Genomic DNA, 22,369 nt, shown 5'->3' with positions numbered 1-22,369 from the left:
CCTACGTCACCCATCGCCCACAAGACAATTCTCCATAAATATACAAAAACATGATGAGATACACAGCAACTTTACAAACCTGATGTGCAGTAGTTTCATTAGTGATATGCAGCTGATGAGTTGTGATGGTGCTCTGAAGGGGGAGTGGCTTAGCGCAGAAAGCAAACAAAGGGGGGATGCACGCTGATTGTGTTGTGATAGTGGCCTGAAGGGGGAGGGACTTTTGACTCAGAGTGTCAAAAACAAAAGTTAAATTTATATTTATTCAAAACAAACACGGCCTGCAGTCTGCAGCCCAAACATGTCCACAAGGTCTGAAAGTAAACAAAATGAACATTTTTGGATTACTACTATAGACCCGTTCAGATCCTTTTCTAAACTGGTTCTGATCCTTCTCTAGACCCATTCAGATCCGCCTCTAGACCTGTTCAGATCTTCGGTCTTCTGTGTTTTGCAGAAAACTACTACTTTTTGGAAGGACAGAAGGATCCTCTTCTTTGTGGGAACAGCTCAGATGCTGGGTGAGTCTCATTGTTGTTGATTTTATGTTTTAATGTGAAATGTTTAAACTGTTCTTTTCAGATGTTTCTCCATGTTCTAGTTGTTTCTTCTCATTGAGCCTCTGAAGTTGTATTTGGAGTGATTCATGTTTGAGTTAAATCTTTAATCTCTTATTTTCAAGACACCATTTTGACAATCTACTCTAGTTTTCACCTCCACCGGTACACACCCACTGTACTGTGACGTATGCACCCAGTGTGACACGCCCACTGTAAGGTACCCGCCCACTGTGAGGTACACGCCCACTGTGACACGCTCACTGTGAGGTACACGCCCACTGTGACAAGCTCACTGTGAGGTACACGCCCACTGTGACACACTCACTGTGAGGTACACGCCCACTGTGACACGCCCACTGTGAGGTACACGCCCACTGTGAGATACACGCCCACTGTTACACACCCACTGGACTGTGACGTATGCGCCCAGTGTGACACGCCCACTGTGAGGTACACACCCACTTTGACATGCCCACTGTGAGGTACACGCCCACTGTGACGTAAACGCCCACTGTGATGTAAACGCCCACTATGACATGGCCACTGTGACACGCCCACTGTGACACGCCCACTGTGATACGCCCACTGTGACACGCCCACTGTGACACGCCCACTGTGACACGCCCACTGTGATACGCCCACTGTGACACGCCCATTGTGATGTACGCACCTACTGTGACGTATACGCTTCCTTCTCCCGTTTTATTTTTTAAATTGGTGATAGTCGAAAGATTTTGCATTATCACGTAGTTATTTTGGTTCAAATTAAAAAAAAAAGTCTGCTTGCTGGTGTGATGTGTCTGTCCATAGGTTGGTGTGATGATGTTTATGGGGACATCAGATCCCACTGGACAATGCAGACGTCAGTTGACTTGTTTTTTTATGAATTTGTTTTAGATGAACATTGTGATTTAAAATGTGCAAATTATATCATAATGATCCACAGGTGTCGTAGATTAGAACTATATGTGTGAATGCAAAACAGGTTTCTCCAGCTCAGCTCGTACAAGACTCAAGTCATCATCTTTGTCCACAGAAACAGAGAGAAAGTGTCAGCGTCACCTCCAGTCTCTCTCTCTAAAACCTTCAACTCAGGCCAGAAATCTAGAGGTGATAATGGACTCAGACTTGAACTTTAACAGCCACATCAAATCAATAACATCTGCAGCTTTTTACATCTAAAAACATGTCAGAAATCAAAGGTAAACTAGGGACTTGGAGAGTCCATTTGTGTCCAGTAGGTTAGACGACTGTAACGTCTCACTGGCCTCTCCAAACGAGCCTTAGGAGAGAAATGAGCCTAAAGAGACACAAGCTCAATAATCAATATGATTTAAATGTTTGTGTTTGCACAGAGTTTGTCCTGACGGCTACGTGTGTCTCAAAGCCGGACCAAACCCAAACTACGGCTACACCAGCTACGACACCTTTGCCTGGGCTTTCCTCGCTCTCTTCAGGCTCATGACACAAGACTTCTGGGAAAACCTCTTCCAGCTGGTACAGGACTAAACCAGGACTAAACCAGGACTAAACCAGGACTAAACAAGGACTGAACCAGAACTAAACCAGGACTAAACCAGAACTAAACCAGGACTGAACCAGGACTAAACCAGGACTGAACCAGGACTAAACCAGGACTGAACCAGGACTAAACCAGGACCAAACAAGGACTAAACCAGGACTAAACCAGGACTAAACGAGGACTAAACCAGGACTAAACCAGAACTAAACCAAAAATAAACCAGAACTAAACCAGGACTAAACCAGGACTGAACCAGGACTAAACCATGTCTCTCTGTGAGTTGTTCTCTCTGTGCTTTGTTCTGCCTTTGTTGTTCTCTATGTGAGTTTTTTCTCTCTGTGAGTTGTTCTCTCTCTGTGTTGTTCTCCCTGTGTTGTTCTCTCTCTGTGTTGTTCTCCCTGTGTTGTTTTCTCTGTGAGTTGTTCTCTCTCTGTGTTGTTCTCCCTGTGTTGTTCTCTCTCTGTGTTGTTCTCCCTGTGTTGTTTTCTCTGTGAGTTGTTCTCTCTCTGTGTTGTTTTCCCTGTGTTGTTCTCTGTCTGTGTTGTTCACCCTGTGTTGTTCTCTCTCTGTGTTGTTCTCCCTGTGTTGTTTTCTCTGTGAGTTGTTCTCTCTGTGTTCAGTTCAGTTTGACTGCAGTGTAGAGAGGGGCGACACAGCCCACAAGTCCCTCTGCTATTCCCTTGTCTCTTCTCTCCTAACTACTCTTTCTCCTCTCCTCATCTCCTATCCTTCTCTCCTCTAACTCCTCCTCTCCTCTCTCCTCCCTCCTCCATCCCTCCTCTTCCTCTCCTCCTCCTCCTCTCCTCTCCTCTAACTCCTCCTCTCCTCTCTCCTCCCTCCTCCATCCCTCCTCTTCCTCTCCTCCTCCTCCTCCTCCTCCTCCTCTCCTCTCCTCTCCTCTCCTCTAACTCCTCCTCTCCTCTCTCCTCCCTCCTCCATCCCTCCTCTTCCTCTCCTCCTCCTCCTCTCCTCTCCTCTAACTCCTCCTCTCCTCTCTCCTCCCTCCTCCATCCCTCCTCTTCCTCTCCTCTCCTCTAACTCCTCCTCTCCTCTCTCCTCCCTCCTCCATCCCTCCTCTTCCTCTCCTCCTCCTCCTCCTCCTCTCCTCTCCTCTCCTCTCCTCTCCTCTAACTCCTCCTCTCCTCTCTCCTCCCTCCTCCATCCCTCCTCTTCCTCTCCTCCTCCTCCCCTCTCCTCTAACTCCTCCTCTCCTCTCTCCTCCCTCCTCCATCCCCTCCTCTCCTCTCCTCTCCTCTCCTCTAACTCCTCTTGTCTCCAGACCCTGAGAGCAGCGGGTAAAACTTACATGCTGTTCTTCGTGGTGGTGATCTTCTTGGGGTCTTTTTACCTCATAAACCTGATCCTGGCTGTGGTGGCGATGGCGTACGCTGAGCAGAACCAGGCCTCCATCGATGAGCAGCTCCACAAGGACCAGGAGTACCAACAGATCCTCGAGGCCCTGAAGGCCCGAGAGGAGGAGGTGAGTACAGACTGGGACTAAGCAGGACCGAACCAGGACTGAACAAGGACTGAGCCAGACCTGAGCCAGGACTGAACCAGGACTGAGCCAGGACTGAAACAGTACTGAACCAGGAATAAACTAGGACTGAATTACAACCAAACCAGGACCAAACCAGGACCAAACCAGGACCAAACCAGGACCAAACCAGGACCAAACCAGCACTAAAACTCTGACTGACTCAGGACTTGGATTTACCAAGAGTAAATAGTTTGGAGCCAGGACTTCTCTGTGTCTGCAGCAAGCTGCTCTGAAGAAGAACGACCCAGAGTACCAGGACCAGGCGCCTCTTGCAGGTAAAGAACACCCAGACACAGAGACACACACGCAGAGACACACATGTACACAAACCCACACACACATGTGTCAGACATCCATACATTTTCTTTCGCTTTGTCTGGGGCCAGATTGCAGAGGGAGGCCTCTCCACACACACTTCCTTCAGCTATTGCAGGAGGATCCCGAGGCATTCCCAGGCTGAGAGACATAGAGACATATGGCCCGAACACCTCTTCAGGGAGGTGTCTAGGAAACATACAGAAAAGATGACCGAGCCACCTCAGTTGGCTCCTCTCAACAAGGAGGAGCAGCAGCTCTACACTGAGCTCCTCCCGTATGACTAAGCTCCTCACCCCCTCTCAAAGAAAGCGTCCAGCCGCCCTGTGGAAGAAACACATTTAACCGCTCATCCGCAATCTTGTCCTTTCAGTCATTACTCAAAGCTCATGACCATAGGTGAGGGAGGAACCAGAGATCTAAACCAGGACTAAACCAAGTCTAAACCAGGTCTAAACCAGGTCTAAACCAGGACTAAATCAGGACTAAACTAGGACTAAACCTGGACCATAGATCAGGGTAAACCGAGAGCTTTGCCTTTGGGCTCAGATCCTTCACCACAGCAGTCCAATACAGCGACCGTATCACTGCAGATGCTGCACTTATACAATGGTCAATCTGACGCTCCATCCTTCCCTCACTCATGAAAAAGACACCAAGATGCTTGAACTCCTTCACTTGAGGCAGAGGGTGCCACCTTTTTCCAGATAAGAAGCATGGCTTCAGATTTTGAGGAGCTGATTCTCATCTGAGCTGCTTCACATGCTCCTGCAAACCGTCCTACTGCACTTTGCAGGTCCTGACTCAATGAAGCCATCAGGACAATATCGTCTGCAAACAGCAGAGATGAGATTCTGTGGTCCCCGAACCGGACCCCCTTCAGACCCACAACATCCACAGCCAGGGTGATGCATGAGTCCACCTCCAAGATCTCAGTCTCTGCTTTCTCCTCAGAAGACATGACGGTGGAACTGAGGAGATCCTCAAAGTATTCCTTCCTCCGCTCGCACTGTAAACAGTGTTGGTGAAGCACTGCTTCCCCTTCCTGAGGCATCAGACAGCTTGCCGTTTCTGTGTAAACTCCGCACACCCAACTGGGCGACAGGTGCGTAGGAGGTGAAGCACTTCTCTGAAAACTAAAGAAAAACTCCCGCACACTGTCTCACTCTTAATGCAATTTTATTCCATACAACGTTTCGGTCACTCTGACCTTCTTCAGGTATGACAGTTTGCCAAAATTTCTTCAAGGCTGACCAATAGTCCGTCTCCATGGCCTCCCTGAACTCCTCCCAACTCCAAGTTTTTGCCTCTGGGACTGCACGAGGCACAGAACGCTTGGCCCACCAGAACCTGTCAGCTGCTTCAGGAGTCCCACAAGCCAACAAGGCTCGATAGGACGCCTTCTTCAGCCTGAAAGCATCCCTTACTTAAGGTGTCCACCACAGGGTTCGGGGGTTGCCACCACAACAAGCACCAGAGACCGTATGACCACAGCTATGAGCAGCCACATTGACAATGGGTGCAGAGAACATGGCCCACTTGTAGTGTCCTGATGCCACACACACTGATGGACACCCTTGTGCAGGGGTGTCAAACACATTTTCGCCGAGGGTCACATCAGCAAAATGGCTGCCCTCAAAGGGCCAGATGTAAAATAAATCTAACTACTTTTAACTTGGTAATTAACTGTTCAAGTTACAAATATTGCATAAGCATTTGCAAAGATGTAAAAATATGGCTGTGTAACTGTGTATTTCCTGATAAAATGACATTTGAAGATCATCCAACCTTTTAATTTACCCTGTCGAGAGCCATATAAAATAATGTGGAGGGCCACATTTGGCCCGCGGGCCTTGAGTTTGACACACATTTGTGCTTGAACATAATGCTCGTTATGGAGGAACTGTGACTAGCACAGAAGTCTAATAACAGAGCACCACTTGGCTTCAGATCAGAGAGGCTGTTCTTCCCAGTCACCCCCCTCCAGGTGTTACTGTCGTTGTCCACATGGGCGTTGAAGCCCCCCATAGAACAACGGAGTCCCCGGTCAGTGCACTTTGTAGTATTCATGCATTTATGCATGTTTGAGTAATCTAGTGATCTCTCCCGGGTCCTTTTAAACCCTCCTTATGGTTAGCAGTACAAACCTGTAGGAGGCTGCACCCACAAGCCTGTGTCACCCACGCTCTCACACCACAATTCCCCATAAATATACAAAATCATGATACAAACTGATGTGATGTGCAGTAGTTTCATTAGGGGGATGTATTGTGTTGTGATAGTCCTCTGAAGGGGGAGTGACTTGGAGCATGGAGGGCAAAGGGAGGGGAGACTCAGAGTGTCAAAAATGAAAGTGAAACTTATAAACCATGTTTTGGACGAATATAGCATTTTCAAAACAATAAAAGGAAACATGGTGATCTAAATATGTTATGTGTTACAGATAATAAACCATAGAAGTCACATACCCCCTTTTTAATGTTTTCTCTCTCAGAACCGGAGGAGGAACGACCCTGTCCGCCATGTTGGTACTGGCTCTCGTCTCGGTTCCTGGTGTGGGACTGTGCGTGCTGGCGCCCCCTGCAGAGGGTGATGTACCTGATTGTCATGGATCCCTTTGTGGACCTGGGCATCACCATCTGCATCGTCCTCAACACTGTGTTCATGGCCATGGAGCACTACCCCATGTCTGAAGACTTTGAACATCTGCTGACTGTCGGAAACCTGGTGAGGACCAGGCTAGACCAGACTAGACCAGGCTAGACTGAGCTAGACCAGGCTAGACTGAGCTAGACCAGACAAGAACAGACTAGATGATGATAGACCAGGACTAGACCAGGATAGACCAGGATAGACCAGGATAGACCAGACTAAACTTGACTTAGACCTGGTTTAGTCATGGTTTATTCCTGGTTTAGACCTGGTTTAGTCCTGGTTTATTCTTGGTTAAGCCCTGGTTTAGTCCCGGTTTAGTCCTGATTTAGAACCGGTTTAGACTCAATTTAGTCCTGGTTTAGACTTGGTTAAGTCCTGGTTTAATCTTTGTTCATTTTTGGTTCAGTCTTGGTTCAGTCCTGGGTTAGCCCCTGATTTAGACCTGGTTTAGACCGTGGTTTATTCCTTGTCTGAACCTGGCTCTGGTTGCAGGTTTTCACTGGGATCTTCACAGCTGAGATGGTGCTGAAGCTCCTGGCTCTGGATCCATATCATTACTTCCAGGTGAGATTGATTCACTCTACAGTCCTGCTTTAGTCCTGGTTCAGTCCTGGTTCAGTCCTGGTTCAGTCCTGGTTTAATCCCTGTCCAGACCTAGTTTAGCCCTGCTTTAGTTCTGCTTTAGCCCTGGTTTAGTCCTGGTTTAGTCCTGGTGTAGTCCTGTTTTAGGCCTGGTTTAGGCCTTGATTAGTCCTGGTTGAGCCCTGATTTAGCCTTGGTTTAGTCCCTGGTTTAGTCCTGATTTGGTCCCTGATTTAGACCTGGTTTAGTCCTGGTTTAGTCCTGCTTTAGACCTGGTTTAGTCCTGGTTTAGTCCTGCTTTAGACCTGCTTCAGATGTGGTTTAGACTTGGTTTAGTCCTACTTTACTCCTGGTTTCAGCTCCTCCAAATCCGAGGCCATGATTCTCGACCGGAAAAAGGTGGTTTGCTCTCTCCGGGTGGAGAGTCTCTGCCCCAAGTGGAGGAGTTCAAGTATCTCGGGGTCTTGTTCACGAGTGAGGGAAGGATGGAGCGGGAGATTGACAGGCGGATCGGTGCAGCGTCTGCAGTGATGCGGTCGCTGTATCGGTCCGTTGTGGTGAAGAAGGAGCTGAGCCCAAAGGCGAAGCTCTCGATTTACCTCAGTCTAAGTTCCTGCCCTCACCTATGGTCATGAGCTCTGGGTAATGAGCGAAAGGACAAGGTCGCGGATACAAGCGGCTGAAATGGGTTTCCTCCGCAGGGTGGCCGGGCGCACCCTTAGGGATAGGGTGAGGAGCTCGGTCACACGGGAGGAGCTCGGAGTAGAGCCGCTGCTCCTACATGTTGAGAGGAGCAGCTGAGGCTCGGGCATCTGCTCAGGATGCCTCCTGGACGCCTCCCTAGGGAGGTGTTCTGGGCATGTCCCACCGGGAGGAGGTCCCGGGGAAGACCCAGGACACGCTGGAGGGACTATGTCTCTCTGGCCTGGGAACGCCTTGGGATCCCACCGGAGGAGCTGGAGGGACGTGTCTGGGGTGAGGGAAGTTTGGGAGTCCCTGCTTAGACTGCTGCCCCGGCGACCCGGCCCCGGATAAGAGGAAGAAAATGGGTGGATGGATAGTCCTGGTTTAGTTCTGGTTTAATCCTGTGTTAGACCTGGTTTAGTCCTGCCTTAGACCTGCTTTAGTCTTGGTTTAGTCTTGCTTTAGACCTGGTTTGGTCCTGTTTAGTCCTGTTTTTTAATTGGCTCTTCTTGTGTCCAGGTGGGCTGGAACATCTTTGACTTCCTCATCGTCTCCATGAGCCTCGTGGAGCTGGGATTGGCCAATGTCCAGGGCCTGTCTGTGCTGCGCTCCTTCAGACTGGTCAGTCCAGCTGTAATACAACTGTGTTTCAGATTACCTCATGTTCCATTGGCCCATCATATTCACACTTTGTCATCGACATTCTCTGAGGGGGTGATGCTAATTAAAGGCACTGCTCTGTCTGAAGTTCTGTTAGACTTTAATTTGAGGTTTGTTTTAACACAACCATAAGGAACTCACTTATCTGAACTACAACAGGTGAGCTGATTGGTGCTGATAAACAAGTTCCTCTCAAATAACATTACAGTCACCAGCTAGCTAGCATTAGCTTTAGTATTAGCCAGCAGTTATTCAGTTAGTCACTCTCGCCTTTTTGTGTAAAATCAAACTCCTAAACAGGACCATGAATGCTCAGACTGATCACAGGCTCCTGAACGTGTGCTTTTTAAATCACTTTGGGATTTTGTTTTGAGTTTTTAGATGATCTTAAATTTTTTTGGTCATTACTGCAAATGTGTGCATGGTGTCTCCATGGTAACTGCAGAACATTCCACCATTGACTTACAGACAGAACACCCTCAGTGTGATGCCACTGCAGAGTAAATGTAGGGCTATAGCTATTTAATTGTTTAGTTGATTAATCAACCAAAAGGTTAAGCAATTAATCGTTTAGTCGATTGCAGTAGTGTGGAGAGCTTTGTTACTTTAGTTGTCAGACCTGGCTGGGGCTCCTGCCCAGTGCTGTCCTGCTCAGATGAAGAAGTTGTCCTGATCAGATGTAGTCAAATCCAGTGATGTGACACAGGGGACACGTGCAAACAAGGACAGCAAGTCCTGATGCATATGTCTTAAACAAACACGACCAATATATCCAGGCTGCACATAAGAGTGGGGCATTACATTCAGGTTTGGTTTACTGACAGTTTAACCTTCAGACAAATAGTTTATTGCAGAAATGATTCAATAAGGTAAACAGATAAATGTATTTAAATACAAAATGTTAACTTTTAGAATGAGTTTATTTAGATCAGGGGTCACCAACCCTGTGCCCGCGGGCGCCATGTCGCCCCCAAGCCCCACATGAGTCGCCCGCAGACGGTTCTAAAAATAGCACAACTCACTAATGAGCTGCATCTAAAATTTAATTTTATTCTGTTCTGTTCTTGCATTTATATAGATTTAAAAATGACAATATCTTAAACATATGTTCATTATACTTGAAGTTTAGATAAGTTAAGGTGAACTTTGACCTCACTTCAAAGGTCAGTATTGTGCACGTGACAAAACCAGTGCTCCCTCTGTGAGGATGAAGCAGTTTGACTCCAAAGCATGGAAGAAAATAAAGAGAATCACTTTCACAACGATTTAAGACAAAAGAAACATGTGCGTCTCTGCAGAGCGACTGTGGAGACAAAGACACAATGTGGAGGGACACGTCACTACGTCTCACAAAACTCCACACGCACTCCCCACGGGGACGCACACTATGGGCAGAACAAGCCCAGAGCTAAACGCAGCTTTGGAGAAACGACACCGGTGAAAAAGTCACACAACACAACTGAGATTTACTTAAAAATATGTAATCTTATTTTTCTTTAACATTACATAATTGATAACTTTATGAAACATGGTGCAATGTGTATTATTTATGTTTTGTTTAAAAGGTTTGTCATAGTGAAAATGGGACAATTTCCTATGAGATGTAGTGATGTGTCATCTGGAAATTTAACAATTACTAAGATCAGTAAAGTTAAAGTGCTAAATACTGATATCTGTTTCCCTCCTTGCTCATTGTTGATAATTATTTTGAGAAATCATTAATGTGATCAGTGTCTTGCAACATGATCAGTGTGTTCACATAGATGATTATCATTTATCATTATTAATAATGTAGAACTAAAGGCAAACTGAGAAAATGTGTTATTTCAGAAGAGCGTCTCAAACTGGTCGCCCTTGGTATGACTCAGTGACATAAAGTAACTCTCAGGTTAAAAAAGGTTGGTGACCCCTGCTCTAGACTGAGGCACTTCTATTGTAAATAGTGTAATATCATGTTATTGTGTTCTCATGTTGTGTGTTTATGTCTGACTGGTGTAATGTCTAAATGTTTGTATTATCATATTGAATGTTTCATGTTTGCACCTCACAACGGATGAAATTTAGCTCCAGTGCTAACTCCGGATATTTATGTGGGAACTTTTTTGTAGACACATTGATTAATATGTACTGTCCTAATAAAAAAAAAAAAAAAAGACAGAGTTTTTGGCACGCCTCCTTCCAGTTGACCAATTGAGCAGCAGGGCATGTCTTTAGTGGATGACATCACAGAGGGGCATATTAAGTGTTTTTGTGTGTTTAGACAGTAAAGTGCGTTTTTAACACGAAACAACAAAACTGGAGTCTGTGCGAAGGCAACAGCTTAATCTGTGTTGTACTATAGTAAAAGTACTCACAGTAAAAGTACTGTCATTCTGACTTTGCTGTTTGTGTTTCCAGATGCGAGTGTTTAAGCTGGCAAAGTCCTGGCCCACTCTGAACATGCTCATTAAAATCATTGGGAATTCTGTGGGTGCCCTCGGGAATCTAACCCTTGTCCTGGCCATCATCGTCTTCATCTTCGCGGTGGTGGGGATGCAGCTCTTCGGACGCAGCTACGGCGAGTGCGTGTGCCGGATCTCCGACGATTGCGAGCTCCCACGTTGGCACATGACCGACTTCTTTCACTCGTTCCTCATCATCTTCAGGGTTCTGTGTGGAGAATGGATCGAGACCATGTGGGACTGTATGGAAGTGTCTGGGCAGGCCATGTGTCTCATTGTCTTCATGATGGTCATGGTCATCGGGAATCTGGTGGTTAGTCCTGCTGAGGAATTTAGCCTTTTCCTCTCGTGTTCATAGTTTCTGCTAAGACAAAGAATAACCTTGAAACAGAGATAAAGTTCAGAAAAGAATTTACTTAATCACCCAGTAAAGAGCAATACTTGTACACGGAGTCTGTGCAACTGACATTCCCAGGCACAGACTGAATGTTTACACCTATACAATGAGTTTTTATACGCATACTATAGTGGGAGGACACCATGGTTTAGACTTAGCACCTCTTCGTTGGTGCACAGGCCAGGCAGGCCTCTTGGCACGTTGCACAGTCTTATCAGGCTGTGACGAGCATCCTTTTTGTCTCTTGCTCCGATTGCTGACACATATTTTGTTTGTTTTAACCAGGGTGACAAGTCATGAGTCAGTACATGTCTATCAATAAGTCATTTCCCTGCTTAGTTATTTGATTAGATTTATAGATAGATGTAGAATATGCGGTACATGTCCTGAACATATATCTGCACCACACAGCTGTAATAAAGACCTCGTCTTCTCATAAGCACAGCTACAATAATGAACTATAGCAATACAATAATAAACTATGGCAACAGTCCTATACCAGAACTAAAACAGGACCAAACCAGAACTAGACCAGGCTTAGACCAGGCCTAGACAAGGCCTAGACCAGGCCTAGACAAGGCCTAGACCAGGACTAGACCAGGACCAAACCAGGACTCGACCAGGACCAGAAAAGGACTAGGCCAGGACTAGACCTGGACTAGACCTGGACTAGACCTGGACTAGACCTGGACTAGACCAGGACTGAACTATGTGAGACTGTATGGAAGTGTCCGGGCAGGCCATGTGTCTCATTGTCTTCATGATGGTCATCGGGAATCTGGTGGTTAGTCCTATACCAGAACAAACCAGAACTAGACCAGGACTAGACCAGGACCAAACCAGGATTTGACCAGGACCAGACAAGGACTAGGCCAGGACTAGATAAGGACTAGACCTGGACTAGATCTGGACTAGACCTGGACTAGACCTGGACTAGACCTGGACTAGACCAGGACTGAACCACGTGGGACTGTATGGAAGTGTCCAGACATGTGATGTGTCTCTATGTCTTTATGATGGACATGATCATCTGGGATCAGGACTAACCCGGGTCTCTGGTCCAGGTCTTGAATTTGTTCCTGGCCCTCCTGCTCTCCTCCTTCAGTGGAGACAACCTCTCAGCTACAGAGGACGACTCCGAGAACAACCTTCAGATTGCCGTGAACCGGATCCAAACAGGAATTGACTGGACTAAGACCAAAGTCCGAGACCTGGTCATGAGGCACTGTGCCCAGAGACAAAAAACTGGTAAAATCAACCACACTAAACCAGGTCTAAACCAGGTCTAAACCATGACTAAGCCACAGAAAAACTGGACCAAATTATTTTGTGTTTCACATCAGATACAGGTGCAGCTGAGATCAACCAATCAGATGAGACAAAGAGTGAGGGGGAGGAGCTTGTGGCACTGACCCCTGTGATGTCAATGGATCAAAGTCATGGCGACAGGACCAGTTGTTACTATGACAACATCGTGGCTCTGAAGGTTCCCCTAGCCCCTCCTGAGTCCGAGTCCGAGTCTGAGTCCGACCTATCGGACCAGGACCAGGTCAGAACAGTATGGCTGTGTCCTATGAGCTCTGTGCTGTTTGTCTGTCTAAAAATGACCTTTCACCCCTCATGTCCACACTGACCTGAGAGTAATGATGTGATGAGTAAATTAAACCTGCCCGTTTTGTCCAGGAGGTGGAGCTATCGTCTGAGTGCAGCACTGTAGAGAGAAACCCTGTGGTGGAGGAGGAAGAGGAGGAGGAGCCTGACACCCCCGATGACTGCTGCTCCGAAAGTGAGATCCCCAACCACGGAACCTCAACCACCCAACCATCTAACCACCCAACCACCAACCCCAACCCACCAACCCCAAACCACCCAACCAGCAACCACCAACCACAAAGCCACAACCACCCAATCATCTAACCACCAACCTCCAATCACCGAAACCCAACCACCAAACTATCTAACCACCCAACCCCCAACCCCAAGCCACCCAACCACAAAGCCACAACCACCCAATCATCTAACCACCAACCTCCAATCACCGAAACCCAACCACCAAACTATCTAACCACCCAACCACCAACCCCCAACCCCAAGCCACCCAACCACCAACCACAAAAACCCAACCACCCAATCACCTAACCACCAACCACAACCACTAACTACTAACCAGCAAACCCACCTCCCTTTTACTCTCTTTCCTCCTCTACCTCTCTTCTCCCTCTCTCCTCCTCCTCTCTCTCCATCTTGCTTTATTACTATCAATAGTATAAAGTACTTGTCATAGAAATTACAGTTCCTATCAGGCAGATCTGTTAAACAGCCTCGTGTAAGCTGAAACCCTAGTGTTTTCACTGGCATTGTGTCCACAGACTGCTACAGGTGCTGTCCGAGCCTGGACATAGATACGGGCCTGGGCCGGGGTCTGATCTGGACCAACATCAGAAAAACCTGTTTCTCCATCGTCGAGCACAATTACTTTGAAACTTTCATCATCTTCATGATCCTGCTGAGCAGCGGCGCCCTGGTAACCACAGCAACAAGACTCTTGCACAATCAGACAATTTGGGTTAGGGCTAACACTGATCCTTACCTGTGACCTTAACCCCTGACCCTAACCCACTGCTCTGATGCCCACTGTTCTACAGCCCAAGACTCCCACACAGTCTTGCTATTCCCACACACCCTAACCCTCCATTTAGGCTACTTCTAAGAAAAAGTAACCCTAACCCCTGAGTCTAACTCCTGACCCTAACCCACTGCTCTGATACCCACTATTCTACAACCCAAGACTCCCGCACACTCCCGCTATTCATTCAGGCTACTTTTAGCTACTTTTTTAAATGTTTCCCTAATCTGGTGCCATCAGATAAAAGTAACCCTAACTCCTGACCCTAACCCCTGACCCTAACCCCTGACCCTAACCCCTGACCCTAACCCCTGACCCTAACCCCTGACCCTAAACCACTGCTCTGATGCTCAGTGTTCTACAGCCTAAGACTTGCACACATCCTAATCCACTTTATTTTTACACAAAGACACAAAGAACAACAAAGCTGTGTGCTACATGCTAACATGAGCTGTGTGCTACATGCTAACATGAGCTGTGTGCTACATGCTAACATAAGCTGTGTGCTACATGCTAACATAAGCTGTGTGGATATAGAGACTGGCTTTGGGGATATGGAATGTCACCTCGCAGGAGGGAGGAGTCTGAGCTTGTCCGGGGAGTTGAGTGTTATTGACTAGATATAGTCGGCCTGACCTCCATGCACATGAGAGGCGAGCTGGTGTGGGCTTATTGCCCCACAGCTCAAAGGGTCACGTCCCTTCGGGTCGGGGATAGGTCTCTCATTATTGTGTCAACCTACAGGCCAATCAGCAGTGCAGAGTACCTGGCCTTCTTGGAGTCCCTGGGGTACTAAACAGTGCACTGATCGGGGACTCCGTTATTCTACTGGGGGACTTCAACGCCAGTGACACCTGGAGAGGGGTGATCGGAAAAACGGCCTTCCTGATCTGAACCCGAGGGGTGTTCTGTAACTGGACTTCTGTGCTAGCCACAGTTTGTCCATAAGGAACACCATGTTCGAGCATAAGGGTGTCTATCAGTGCACGTGGCACCGGGACACCCTAGGTTGGAGGTCGATGATCAACTTTGTTGTCGTGTCATCTGACCTCCGGCCACCTGTCTTGGACACTCGGGTGAAGAGAGGGGCAGAACTGTGGGTGGTTTGAACCCGCAAACCCACAAACACTTTAAGACAAAAACTGCTGCACCCAAAGGACAAAACCCCAAGCCATAAACAAAGTAATGTAGCACTCCAAATACAATCTATTGAGCTTTCAGAATTTTATCAAATTTAGAAATGCCTGTTTGATGTATAAGACTTTACATGGTTTAGCTCCAGCCCCACTTAATGACTATATTAGGTACAGGTCAACTCTTTCATCTCGCAAACCTCTTTTAGTCAAAATGTGTTTTCATATAAGGGCAGTGTTCTGTGGAACAGTTTACCACCTGCAGTTAGAGACTCCCCCAGCTTCACTACTTTTAAAGGCCATTTAAAGACACGGCTCAGGTCAACACGGGTGTGTGATCATGTACAATAGTTTATAATGTTATAATTATTTATTAATATTTTACTTACGGACAATATGCAATATACTAATGAATATTACCTTTGAGGGCACATGCAATATATTGTAGAATAGCACTATATAAGCCGGGTTATTTAGCAATTTCACCTTGCACCTTCTCTAAGTCTGTGATCTTGACACTGACCATCTCTTTATGTCTGTTTGTTTTATTGTATTGTCTCTCTGGTGTATTGTTTTTACTGTGTGCATTTTTTTTAATGATTACATCAACCTGTCTAGGGACAGCAGATGGAAATTAATTAAATTAAATTCATTTATTTTTGTAACGCGCAAAATCACAACAACAGTTGTCTCGAAGGGCGTTCATGTTTTGGTTGATGGGGGAAACCGGAGTACCCGGAGGAAACCCATCCAGACACGAGGAGAAACATGAAAAACTCCACACAGAAAGGCCTGGGCGACCCGGGGATCAACCAAACCTTCTGCTGTGAGACATGAGCCACTCAGCCACCGAGATATACATACAAAAACACACAACACACAAAAACACACAACACACAAAAACAAAACAACACACAAAAACACAACAACACACAAAAACACACAACACACAAAAACAAAACAACAGGAAAAATCAGACAAAACAAGAAAAATCGGCCAGGTGAGGAGGAGGAAGACCAGGCGAGGAGGAGGAGAGCCGGGCGAGGAGGAGGAGAGCCAGGCGAGGAGGAGGGGAGGGTCCAGCTGTCATCGAGGCATCTGAAAGAGATACACTCCACAGGGGGAGTGGGACAGGGGACAACATGTGAATAGCATTGCTGATGAGAAAATAGGACAAAGTAGAGGACAGTGCTCAGGTTGCCATACTTCCCCCAGCTAGTTACTCCTACTGCAGCCTGTCTTATCCCGGGTTTTAATGTCCCTAACTCCCTCACTATGTAACCTGGTCTATACCGAAGAGGAAGGTTTTAAGCCTGGTCTTAAATACAGAGACTGTGGGGGGCCTGTTTAACATCAGCAGGGAGTTGATTCCATAGCACAGGAGCTTGGTAACTGAATGCTCTCCCTCCCACTGTACTTTTGGACACTCTAGGAACCACTAATAGTCCTGCATTCTGAGAGCGGAGTGCTCTGTTTGGCTGGTACGGGACAATAGCATCTTGCAGATAGGATGGGGCCATACCGTTTAGGGCTTTGTATGTCAGGAGGAGGACTTTGAATTTGATTCTAAGCTCGACAGGAAGCCAGTGCAGATTGTAGCCCAATTGGCCTTGGGCTACAATCTGACAACATATTTACATATCTTGTATATGTTCATTAATGTGTTTTGTCCCTTTTTAAATAAAAATAAATAAATAAATAAATAAGCGATACATTGGAGAAACTAAACAGCTACTCCATAAAAGGATGTACCAACACTGGCGTGAGAATTCCTCTGGACCCTAGTCTGCCGTACATCTCCATCTCAAAGTCACTAACCACTCCTTTGAGAGGGGAGTTAAAGAAGCTATTTTTGTTAGGGAAGAGAATTCTTCCTTAAACAGGAAGAAAGAGCTGAAACTGGAGACAATAAATATTTACATTTTCAGTGGGGTTAGCCCCTCCCTTCAGATAGATATAAAGGCAGTTGCCACCAGCATCTGACCAGAACTGAACAAGCGGCTTGGATGAGCAGCAAAACGTCTTCACTCTTACAACGATTTATCCACTTGACAGATTTAACTTCGTCTTTTGCTGAGGAGCAGTGTGCTTTTCATCCCGGTCACGGAGCATTCTATACTCTTCATTGGGGCCTCGAGGGTTCATGGGAGTTTGGCCAACCACTACACATGTGTTGTGTGGATCTGGAGAAGGTATTCAACCGTGTCCCTTGTGGTGTCCTTTTGGGGGGTGCTCCGGGAGTATGGGGTCTGGGGCCCTTTTGCTAAGGACTGTTGCCCCTGCAACGCAGCCCCAGATAAGCGGAAGGAAATGGATGGATGGCTTTTAGAATGTGGGGCGTGGCCTGGAGCACAGTGTTAGGAGCACATTTGGATATCTGGACTCTGTGTCTTGTTTAGGCCTTTGAGGACATTTACATTTGGACTGTTTTGTGTGGGCTTTTCAGGATATTTACTTTTGGACTGTCTTGTTGTGTAGGCCTTTGAGGATGTTTCCTTTTGGAGTGTCTTGTTGTAGACCTTCGAGGACATTTACCTTTGGACTGTTTTGCAGGCCCTTGAGAACATTTACTTTTGGACTGTCTTGTTATAGACCTTTGAGAACATTTATTTTTTTTACCATTTTATTCACCTGTGAGGACTTTTACATTTGAACTGTCTTGTTGTGTAGGCCTTTGAAGATGTTTATCTGGAGCAGCGGCGTGTGGTGAAGATAGTCCTGGAGTACGCAGACCAGGTCTTCACATATGTCTTTGTGGTGGAGATGATTCTCAAGTGGGTGGCCTACGGTTTCAAGACATACTTCACCAATGCCTGGTGCTGGCTGGACTTCCTCATTGTAGACGTAAGTCCAAATAAGTGGCAGTGGGATTCTAATTGGTTTAGAGGAGGATCTAAACAGGTGTAGATGATGATCTGAAAAGGTCTAGACGAGCATCTGAATGGGTTGAGAGGAAGATGTGAACAGGTCTTAGAGAAGGGTCTGAACAGGTCTAGAGGAGGATCTGAACAGGTCTAGAGGAGGATCTGAACAGGTCTAGAGAAGGATCTGAACAGGTCTAGAGGAGGATCTGAACAGGTCTAAAGGAGGGTCTGAACAGGTCTAGAGGAGGATCTGAACAGGTCTAGAGGAGGATCTGAACAGGTCTAGAGGAGGATCTGAACAGGTCTAGAGGAGGGTCTGAACAGGTCTAGAGGAGGATCTGAACAGGTCTAGAGGAGGGTCTGAACAGGTCTAGAGGATAGCTGATTTTGGTTTGTTTCTTAAATGAACTCTCTCTCCTCAGGTGTCACTGGTGTCTCTCACGGCAAATATCTTGGGATACTCTGAGCTGGGGGCCATCAAGTCCCTGCGGACGCTGAGAGCACTGAGGCCACTGCGTGCTCTGTCGCGGTTTGAGGGCATGAGAGTAACTAACCCTCACTGTATTTAGCATTCATTATTATTGATACTTTGTAGCTGATGGAGGGGGGTGATGCTAACTGTAGACACTGCTCTGTCTGAAGCTCTGTTACTCAAGTTAAACTTTAATCTAAGCTTTGTTTTAACACAGTCTGACCAAGAGGCTGAAGAAGCTGATTTGGGCTGTTAAACAAGTCTCTCTCAAATAACATTACAGTTACAAGCTAGCTAGCATTACCTTTTTGTGTAAAATCAAACTCCTAAACAGGACAATGAACACTAGCACTGATCACAGGCTCCTGGAAATGTGCTCTTTAAATCACTTTGGGAGTTTTCAGACTATCTTAAAACTTTTTGGCTGTGTTTGCTAATGTGTGCATTGTGTCTCCATGGTAACTGCTTAACATTTCACCATAGAGGTACATGTAGAACACCCCCAGCATGACATCACTGCAGAGTATCTCTTTTGGACACAGTTTTACAGTTGTTTGGCTGTGGTGCAGGTGGTGGTAAATGCCTTGGTTGGAGCTATCCCATCCATCTTCAACGTCCTCTTGGTGTGTCTCATCTTCTGGCTCATCTTCAGTATCATGGGCGTCAATCTTTTTGCTGGAAAGTTTTATTATTGTTTGAACGAGACGTCGGGGGAGGTGTTTCTGCCCGAGGAGGTGGAGAACAGATCTCAGTGTGAAGACCTGATGGTGCAGAACCCAGGACAAGTCCGATGGAAAAACGTCAAAGTCAACTATGACAACGTGGGCATGGGCTACCTCTCTCTGCTCCAAGTGGTACCTCCACACACAACTATCTATAGATCCACAATGTTCAAATCATACTTTACAGCTGATCATCATCATTCCCTGGGTGTGTGATGCTAACTGGAGGCACTGCTCTGTCTGAAGCTTGTTACTCAAGTTATAATGTTGTTCCCTCCTCAAAAACAGACCTAAAGTTGTGTTTTGTTTCATTCATTGAATAACCCTTTATTATTAATCTGTCTATATCTCCAAAGCTCAAAATGCTCTGTTCCACCTTGTGATGTCATATAGTAGTAGTTTTCAAGTTAATAGCTACCCTAATAGTTCTAATGAAGGTGTATGGACTTTAAAAACAAACTGGAGCACCTCCTGTATTACGCCATGACATCACAAGGTGGAACAAGGTGTTAAACATGTGTTAATGAAACAAAACACAACTGTAGGTCTGTTTGGGATGAGGAAACAACAGTAGAACAGAGATCAAAGGATAGAGTAATTTTGGCTTTTTAATTTGAGTTTCGTTTTAATCTGACTATAAAGAACTGACTTATCTGAACTACAGGTGAACTTATAGTCACAAGCTAGTTAGCATTAGCATTAGCCAACAGTTTTTCAGTTAATCACTCTCACACTTGGATGGATCACAGGCTCCAGCTCCTAAACAGGACATTAAAAAAATATGTGTAAGGGAGATGCAGTAAAATCATTGCTGTGCAAAACACGAGTTTAACCACAGGTGGGCAGTACTCAGTTGCATTTACTTGAGGTAACAGTACTCATACTCTAATAATATATAGTACAGAGGAACAGTATTCTTATTCCAGTAATATATAGTACAGTGTAGCTTTACTCTTACTTGAGAAAAGTGATGGTTCCTCTTCCCTCTGTCTGAGTCTAGTGACTGGAAATTTATGTAATAATATAAAATGATCTGAACATTTGATTTAATCCTGGTTTAGTCCTGGTTTAGTTCTGGTTTAGTCCTGGTTTAGTCCTGGTTTAGTCCTGGTTTAGTTCTGGTTTAGTCCTGGTTTAGTCCTGGTTTAGTCCTGGTTTAGTTCTGGTTTAGTTCTGGTTTAGTCCTGGTTTAGTTCTGGTTTAGTCCTGGTTTAGTCCTGGTTTTGTCCTGGTTTAGTCCTGGTTTAGTTCTGGTTTAGTTCTGGTTTAGTCCTGGTTTAGTTCTGGTTTAGTCCTGGTTTAGTCCTGGTTTAGTCCTGGTTTAGACCTGGTTTAGTCCTGGTTTAGACCTGGTTGGGATGATTGAGTTTGGCTCATTTTTGTGGCTAATTTCATATTTTGTCACAGTCACCTTAAATCATAAATCTTATGTTTATAATCTTTTACTCTGATTACAGTTACTCTGTAAATTACTCTTACTTGAGTAGTACTTTTCACGAATATGTCTGACTCTTACTTGAGTAATTTCTTGGAACACTACTTTGTACTTTCTACTTGAGTAATATTATTTTGAAGTAATGTAACTTGTACTTGAGTACATTTTGGTTACTCTAATTCAGATAAACCTGTATTTGTCCCACCATGAAGAATGAGCTGAGCTCAAACTCTTTTTCAGGCCACGTTCAAAGGCTGGATGGACATCATGTACGCTGCTGTGGACTCCCGCGAGGTCAGACTTCGGCCCCTCTGACTCCTCCTCTCTCTCTCCAGACGACTCCTCCCTCTGTCCAGACTCCTCCCACTCCCCAGACTCCTCCTGCTTTTCTCCAGACTCTTCCTCCCTTTCTCCAGACTCCTCCTCCTTCTCCCTCTCCTCCCTCTCCCCAGACTACTCCCTTCCTTTACACATGTTTGTTTTTGGTTTATATTGTGTTTTCAGGTCGAGTCCCAGCCACAGTACGAGGCCAGTCTCTACATGTATCTGTACTTTGTCATCTTCATCATCTTCGGATCCTTCTTCACGTTAAACCTCTTCATTGGAGTCATCATTGACAACTTTAACCAACAGAAGGCAAAGATAAGTGTCCCACACAGGTCACAGCGCGTTAGCCGTATTAGCCTCGTTTGACAAGTATGCTACGAGAAATTTATTTGGCTGTAAAAACCTTTCTGATTGGCTGATCGGATCCAATGACACCAACAGATGCAGCAGGGTCTGAAGAGTCAGATTAGATTTAGGCAGTTATACCAAGAATCTAAATGTAGTAACCCATAGACCAGAGTCAGTGAATTCACCAGACAGACTGTGAATGCATCTTCAAGAGTGATATTAAGGAGGGGGTATTTCACTTCTATGAGATATTAAAGAGGAGGTATTTCTTCTATGAGGTATTAAAGGGGTGGTATTTACTTCTATGAGGTATTAAAGGGGTGGTATTTTAGTTTACTATGGGATATTAACTGTAATCCATCACATATTTAGATCTGCATGTTTCCTTTTATTGTTTTGAAAATGCTATATTCACCCAAAACAACATATTAACATGTTTTATAAGTTTAACTTTTGTTTTTGACGCTCTGAGTCTCTCCTCCCTTTGTTCTCCTTGCTAAGTCACTCCCCCTTCAGAGCACTATCACAACACAATACATCCCACTAATGAAACTACTGCACATCACATCAGGTTTGTGAAGTTGTCGTGTACAGTTTTGTATCATGTTTATATTTATGCAGAATTGTTGTGTGGGAGCATGGGTGACGTAGGCCTGTGGGCGGAGCCTTGTACAGGTTCGTACTGCTAACTGTAAGGAGGGTGTGTATAGGGCCCAGGAGAGATTACTAGATTGGTCAAAAATGACCTTTAAAACTTCTTCTGGCATGTTTTTGGTGAGGGAACAGCATTAGAACACTGGAGAAGTACCCCCTTTTTAAACCTCAAGGAGATTTGACACTCTGTTGTGTGTTCCTGAACTTAGGAGGGACCGACATCTTCATGACTGAAGAGCAGAAGAAATATTACAACGCCATGAAGAAACTAGGCTCCAAGAAACCACAGAAACCAGTGCCCAGACCAGAGGTGAGGAGGTCTCCTCTCAGGAAGGAGGGTGTGAGTTAGACTCCTCCTCATTGAGGGTTAGACTCAGAGGTTGTGGGTTAGACTTCCGATCTCTGGAGGTTGTGGGTTAGACTCCTGATCCC

The 22,369-nt window shown here is 45.8% G+C and overlaps 1 protein-coding gene across 1 annotated transcript in view; it reads left to right on the top strand.

Annotated features, from left to right (window-relative positions):
* The window catches only part of scn4ab (sodium channel, voltage-gated, type IV, alpha, b), a 42,264-nt gene that overhangs the window by 14,269 nt on the left and 5,626 nt on the right, over nt 1-22,369 (top strand). The window contains exons 9-26 of the mRNA XM_055223497.1: nt 458-521; nt 1,916-2,057; nt 3,362-3,562; nt 3,843-3,897; nt 6,432-6,664; nt 7,085-7,156; nt 8,378-8,479; nt 10,916-11,272; nt 12,421-12,604; nt 12,700-12,905; nt 13,040-13,142; nt 13,726-13,880; nt 17,786-17,959; nt 18,402-18,524; nt 19,021-19,305; nt 20,849-20,902; nt 21,113-21,254; nt 22,147-22,247. Coding sequence (XP_055079472.1) covers nt 458-521; nt 1,916-2,057; nt 3,362-3,562; nt 3,843-3,897; nt 6,432-6,664; nt 7,085-7,156; nt 8,378-8,479; nt 10,916-11,272; nt 12,421-12,604; nt 12,700-12,905; nt 13,040-13,142; nt 13,726-13,880; nt 17,786-17,959; nt 18,402-18,524; nt 19,021-19,305; nt 20,849-20,902; nt 21,113-21,254; nt 22,147-22,247 — 2,753 coding nt within the window. The remainder of the gene's footprint in view (nt 1-457; nt 522-1,915; nt 2,058-3,361; nt 3,563-3,842; nt 3,898-6,431; nt 6,665-7,084; nt 7,157-8,377; nt 8,480-10,915; nt 11,273-12,420; nt 12,605-12,699; nt 12,906-13,039; nt 13,143-13,725; nt 13,881-17,785; nt 17,960-18,401; nt 18,525-19,020; nt 19,306-20,848; nt 20,903-21,112; nt 21,255-22,146; nt 22,248-22,369) is intronic.

This window comes from Periophthalmus magnuspinnatus, chromosome 8 (assembly GCF_009829125.3).
Source record: "Periophthalmus magnuspinnatus isolate fPerMag1 chromosome 8, fPerMag1.2.pri, whole genome shotgun sequence".
NCBI classification, from domain to species: domain Eukaryota; kingdom Metazoa; phylum Chordata; class Actinopteri; order Gobiiformes; family Gobiidae; genus Periophthalmus; species Periophthalmus magnuspinnatus.
The sequence above is the reverse complement of the archived record's forward strand: the minus strand, read 5'-3'. Positions and strand labels throughout refer to the sequence as shown.